The following is a 6,282-nucleotide window of genomic DNA, read 5'->3' as shown; positions in this document are numbered from 1 at the left end:
GTAGATCTAGATTCAGTCCCTGGAGGCGGAAGTCCTCTTCACTGCCTCCTTTGTTGTGTAAAGCATCAGTCCATGTCACGAGTGACACAGGACAGGACCACCTGAGACACACTGCATGTGCATCAGCCACATGTTTTCATTAGAGCTGTGAGAAGCTAAACACACTGACTGAAAGACAAAGACATCACACCTGCTCTTCTTATGAGGGGACTGGGCTTATAGGGAACAGTGGTGTTATCTGTTTAAAGTAATGAGGCCTCTTTAAGTACAGGGCACCCTCATTTTGATTCTGCTTGCAGTGGCCTCTAAAGCTCTTTCCACTGATTGTCCTGAGCTTATTAAAAGGATTCACGGTGTTTAAGACAAGAAAACATGCAGACTATTTGTGTTATGTGGACAAAAACCCAGAGGTGCTTACAGTCAGAGGATTTTGAAATGTTTTGATCACTGTACAATGAAGGCTATGCTTAAATCCCGTTAAACCTTGACCTTTTCATAGTCTCAAGGTGTCAACAAACAAGGATTATTGACTGCTTGTGCCAACATGAGTCCACAGTGAATTATCAGGTCTGCATACAAATTTATATTTATTTAGAAACACATTGACATATCTTATAAAACATTTATATTGGATGTGTTATTATCTCATAAAACAAGAATTTCATTTTCTCATTGAAGCTATTTCAGGCCTTAATGTACAATTAAAAAAAATGTCCCTTGTGACGTGAAACCTGCTCTGTTTTTCCATTTGCTGCAGTGGGTGAGATTATTGCCCCCTCCTGTTTCCCTCTGTGGTTAAATAGCAAAGCCCGCTGCTTCGCGGGTACATATCCCACTTTACATAGCGAGGGTTATTCCACCTGCAAGAAATACATAAAAAGGCGACTAACCGAGCATCACTTTAACATGTACTCAAACAAAAACGAAGGACCACGTAGAGGAAGATCTTTTGACTCCATGAACATTGGTTTAGAAGAAAAACTGCTGAACAATGAGGTAAGACCTTCGATAATAAATATATCATGTTTTCGTGCTACCTGAGAAGGTCACATTTCTCGCATGTGACTTTTTTTTTAAGAGGGCGTCTTAATGAATAAGCCTTCACTTTCTCGTCAGCGCAGATTAAGTTAAGCTGTTTTGTTATAGTGGGGTTTGCGTCAAAGGGTTAAGAGGTTTAAAGCTGCAAACCTCCAAACTGCATGACATGAAAGACTGTTTAATGCTCAATATACACCATTCACTGATTTTCACATGAAGGACGGAAGAGATAAAAGATAAATTGCCAACCAGCAGCGCACACGAAAAAGGACGTGACAGGAGACTTACCATTTGAAGGTATACTCACATAAACTTTAAGAACATAGAGTCTGAGACGAAAACACCCAAACGTGTTTAGTTGCGAACTTGTATTGATATTAAACTTTACATGAAATGATGTATTAATTGTTTTTAGGCCTTCGAATTGCATTTGGTCGAAAACGAAATAAGGATAGGAAATAATTGTTTGATTAAACGGCTGTAAGAAGGCTTACTTATGATTACAATTTTGAATAATTACAGGGACTTTGAAAAGACATCCAAAGCTGTCCAGTGATTTAAAAAAAGTAGAGGGACTGTTTAACGATAACGATTTGATAAAACGTCTGTGCCTAAAATCATCTCACTTTGCAGACCTGCGCGCTGCGCTGATTCAATGCTGCCAAATGTCTGGTCAGATCTCAACATGCAGGGGGTTAATAATTGGCTTCCCCGCTGTGTAAATGAGATTAAAGTAAGGCGATTCTTTGAGACAGACAAGTTCATCTTCGTTAAACCGAGACGCAAAGAGTTGACCCTGGAGCGTCCATAATGTTTTCAGCAATACTGACAGGGCTCCACCGAAATCTGGCATGCCGCGTTGTCTACACAATACTCGAACGTCGGAATATGGTAGGCAGCATATTAATGAATTTCAACGCTGCTTTTCCAAAAGTCAGCATTATCCGGCTGTGTAGATGTTATATTTGGAGAGCCTAAAATGCGCATTACAGGAATAAAGTCTGTCTGAATAACACGACCAAAGTGAACTAGAACACGGTGAAGTCAATCAAACGTGATTAGTGTATAAGAGCTTTTGGAATTTCACAGTCCTACGTCTAAAACGTGATACAGGATTACATTGCGCGTAAAGCTATTATGCCTCAACGTGAGATCGCTGTCCAAGGTGTTGACACACACACAGGAGAGGGTGGGGAGCCTCACTAATCTCAACCGTGTGTCTAAGTGTATAATGCATTAATGATACCTGTGTCATTAGTATGATTGTAAAGACAACAAAATGTTTTATTATCAGGGGGACACAATATTTAGATACTTGTGCCGCAGTTCTAGGGATCCCTACTTAATACAGGCTACCTGTTGTGGGTGTTGCATGTCCTTTAAGATGTTCATATTTTATGTTTTGGCTGGCTATAGATGCTCTTAACTAATTTGAAGTTATGGATTCATGTATTCTGTGTTATAATTATTTCCCATTGCAATTAAGTAAGGTAAAAACCAAATAAGTCAACAGTGTACTTCTCTTTAATTGTACTGATGAAGGGTTAACAAAACTATGCAGCAGGGGAGAATGTTATATTTTGTCCATACATTTGTGGGTGTATTCACATATGCACAAAAAATAACCGCTAATTATCAGATGACCAATGTTGGTTGTTAAATGAGGATGATCTCGTGCGGTTACTCAAATGGAAATCTAAGTATTTCATTATTTTTTTCAGATAAACAAATCCACCTTCACAAAAATTGAAGAAAACACTGAAAAAAAGAATACATCAGAGAAAGGGAGAGCTACAATCATCTTTTCCCTCAAGAATGAAGTGGGAGGACTAGTAAAGGCGCTCAAACTCTTCCAGGTGTGGACAAAGTTGTTTCCGGTTCCTTCCTGTGAATTTAAGAATGTATACACTTATTTGGTGTACAGTGTAATAAAGCATAATGTAGATAACTCGAAAATGATTGTCCATGTTTCTTGCAGGAAAACCATGTCAACCTTGTACACATAGAGTCCAGAAAATCCAAAAGACGCAACTCTGAGTTTGAAATCTTTGTGGACTGCGACAGCGACCACGAACAACTGAATGAAATAATCCAGCTGCTTAGTAGCCATGTGAACGTGGTTGATATGGATCCTCCAGATAATTCCTGTATAGAAGAGGAAGGTAAATTAAATCCCGAATATACTGTACTACAAATATGTTACATTAGGCTGTACTATCCGCAAAAAGATACATTTTTATTCTCCCTCTTTTTTCAGATATGTCTAACGTACCTTGGTTTCCTAAGAAGATTTCGGATTTGGACAAGTGTGCAAACCGTGTCCTGATGTACGGTTCTGAGTTGGATGCGGATCATCCGGTATGTCAGCACAATTCAGACAACTGGTTAAATTTAAAAATGCAAACTTCTTACATTTGCAGCATTCTCTTATCCATCTATGTCTCTCTGCAACAGGGTTTTAAGGACAATGTCTACCGGAAAAGGCGAAAGTACTTTGCTGATCTCGCCATGGCCTACAAACAGTGAGTATATCTTGTATATCCTAATGGTTATTGTGAACATCTGTGAAGTTCTTACTTGATACTCATAGAATTATTCTCTATTGTGGCAGTGGGGATCCCATTTCTCGGATTGAGTTCACAGAGGAAGAAGTGAAGACGTGGGGAGTTGTGTACAGGGAGCTCAACAAGTTGTACCCCACCCATGCCTGCCGGGAATACCTGAAGAACCTGCCACTGTTGTCCAAATACTGTGAATTTAGAGAGGACAACATTCCTCAACTGGAAGATGTGTCACGCTTCCTCAAGGGTACGTTTTTTAAAGTTTTGCTTAAAATAATTTAAAATGTAATTTGTATCAATCAATCCACTAATCGTCGCAGCTCAAATGTAGTCACTCACTCGTCTGTGTCATCTTCTCAGAGCGCACTGGATTCACCATCAGGCCTGTGGCTGGTTATCTGTCCCCTCGTGACTTCCTCGCTGGTTTGGCCTTCCGCGTTTTCCACTGTACCCAGTATGTGCGGCACAGCTCCGACCCCTTATACACCCCAGAGCCGTGAGTAACATACTGTACTATATTCTAAAATAAGGGATGTCAATGTTTATAAAAGCCTTTGGTCCTAATAGTTTGTCTTAATGTTTAAGGGACACATGCCATGAGCTGCTGGGTCACGTCCCGCTGCTGGCAGAGCCCAGCTTCGCCCAGTTCTCTCAGGAGATCGGTCTCGCTTCCCTCGGGGCCTCGGATGACTCCGTTCAGAAGCTGGCCACAGTGAGTGACACTGATCAATTCAAATTCAATTTCCTATTCACAAATGTATATAGTCTAATATAATTGTCATATCTGTTTCTGTTTTATCCACTCTTTTGTTACAGTGCTATTTCTTTACGGTGGAGTTTGGCCTATGCAAACAAGAAGGGCAGCTGCGAGCATATGGAGCAGGACTGCTGTCATCTATCAGTGAGCTGAAGGTAAAGCTAGAGTTGTGTTTCGGCAAGAATCTAACAATACGATATCATGATAAAGGGGTTATAATATTTTATAGTTTCGTATTTTGCGTAAACTGCGTGATATATTCTTGTTGTCAAAATTATAAAAGGAAATACACACAACCGTTGAGAAACAATGGAAATGGTACAATGGTTGCAATACCAACACTGTTTTTCTTTTACAGCATGCACTTTCAGGCAAGGCAAGGATAATGCCTTTTGACCCCAAAGTTACATCCAAACAAGAATGCATCATCACAACATTTCAGGATGTGTACTTTGTGTCAGACAGCTTTGAGGAGGCCAAAGTCAAGATGAGGTGAGCTTGGTTTCTCAGTAAGATATAGTACATAATGATGTATCTTACACGGATAGATGTACATTATACAAATATTTCCCTCATATTTTTACATGGATGATGTTTTGTTTTTTTAGGGAGTTTGCCAAGACCATCAAGCGTCCCTTCACAGTCCGATACAACCCTTACACCCAGAGTGTGGATGTGCTGAAGGACACTCCCAGCATCAACAGCGTGGTGGAGGAGCTTCGGCACGAGCTTGACATCGTCGGTGACGCCCTCAGCCGGCTGAACAAGCAGCTGGGAGTCTGACTGCACATATTTTAAAGTGTATGACCTACAGTCCATCAACGCTCACCGTGTCCCCACCCCAAGCACTGCTGTAGAGATACTTCTGTTGTATCGACTTTCCTCAGTACAATGAATGTGTACTGCTTTTGGCAATAAGCTCTGCTGTCCTCACTGCATGGTATATGGCTTATACAATTTACAGAGACACATTAGGTATGTTTGGCTGCTGAAATCAGTAAATTGCACAAACCCAAAGATCTGCTTAACCTGAGAAATTGTTTTGCTTCGGTTTTAAATAGCTCAACAACCGCTTCTGTATTGCAAACAGGCAACGCAACCTTTTAAAACATCCCCAGCTGTGATAAATGCAGTTCAGTCAGAAAACTCACGTGTTTCTTTAACATGTTTATTAGAAGCAGCATAGTTGAGTTTGGCGTCTAGGCTCGGGTCTCATCACTCCACAGATATATATAGCATGATGAGTGATGATTAAATAACTAACCCCCAGAGCCTACAGGTGGAAGCTGGGGTGGAAGCTGGGGTGGTGGTGGGGCAGGCAAGCAACAGCAAGCAATGCATAGAGAGATATCTGGCAGGTTCAATAGAGCGGCATATTAAGGAGACTCCGTTTGGTTGGTTGTAGAGTGGCAAGGGGCGTTATGTATGAATGCAGCATAAGTGCTCGAGTTGATTGCCTGAACTAGCTCGCAGGCTTCGCCCCATATGTGGTTTCCTCATCCAATTGTTAACTCTGCTGTTGTATAATATCATGTGAATTTTTTGTACTTCTTTCACATTTAACATTTCATCTTCCTCCCTTCAGTGATTTGAATAACATGTACCATGTTTATATTCTTTTGGTGTGTCTATCATGTTTCCATTTGTCTGCTGTTGAGGGAAATTATAAAATGTACCTGGTGTTATAAGAATGTTTTCTTGATCGATTACGACGGACTTGTCCCTTGTTCCAAAACCTATTTCATTTTACAGTGATGATTTGAAATACCTCCTCTTAAAGTGATTATATTGTAGTACTCCTGAAATCAAAACATTATTTTTGTACTGTAAAGAAATATAGACATTATAAGTGGGATAATTATTGAGACAAATAAATAAATTATATGTGCATCGTGTCTTCAGCGTGTGAAATGGTTTGTTACCTTT

At 40.3% G+C, this 6,282-nt stretch overlaps 1 protein-coding gene across 1 annotated transcript; it reads left to right on the top strand.

Annotated features, from left to right (window-relative positions):
- Nucleotides 1-889: 889 nt before the first annotated feature.
- Nucleotides 890-6,246, top strand: tph1a (tryptophan hydroxylase 1 (tryptophan 5-monooxygenase) a). The gene is made up of 11 exons (XM_079682300.1): nt 890-996; nt 2,760-2,894; nt 3,017-3,200; nt 3,296-3,396; nt 3,493-3,560; nt 3,650-3,846; nt 3,960-4,095; nt 4,185-4,311; nt 4,416-4,511; nt 4,715-4,848; nt 4,965-6,246. The coding sequence occupies exons 1-11, from the start codon at nt 907-909 to the stop codon at nt 5,137-5,139; spliced, it is 1,443 nt and encodes a 480-aa protein (XP_079538426.1). The 5' UTR covers nt 890-906; the 3' UTR covers nt 5,140-6,246.
- The last annotated feature ends 36 nt before the right edge of the window (nt 6,247-6,282 follow it).

This window comes from Notothenia rossii (genome assembly GCF_949606895.1).
Source record: "Notothenia rossii genome assembly, chromosome: 5".
Lineage (NCBI taxonomy): Eukaryota > Metazoa > Chordata > Actinopteri > Perciformes > Nototheniidae > Notothenia > Notothenia rossii.
Note: the sequence above shows the minus strand (reverse complement) of the source record. Positions and strands in the feature narration are given on the sequence as shown.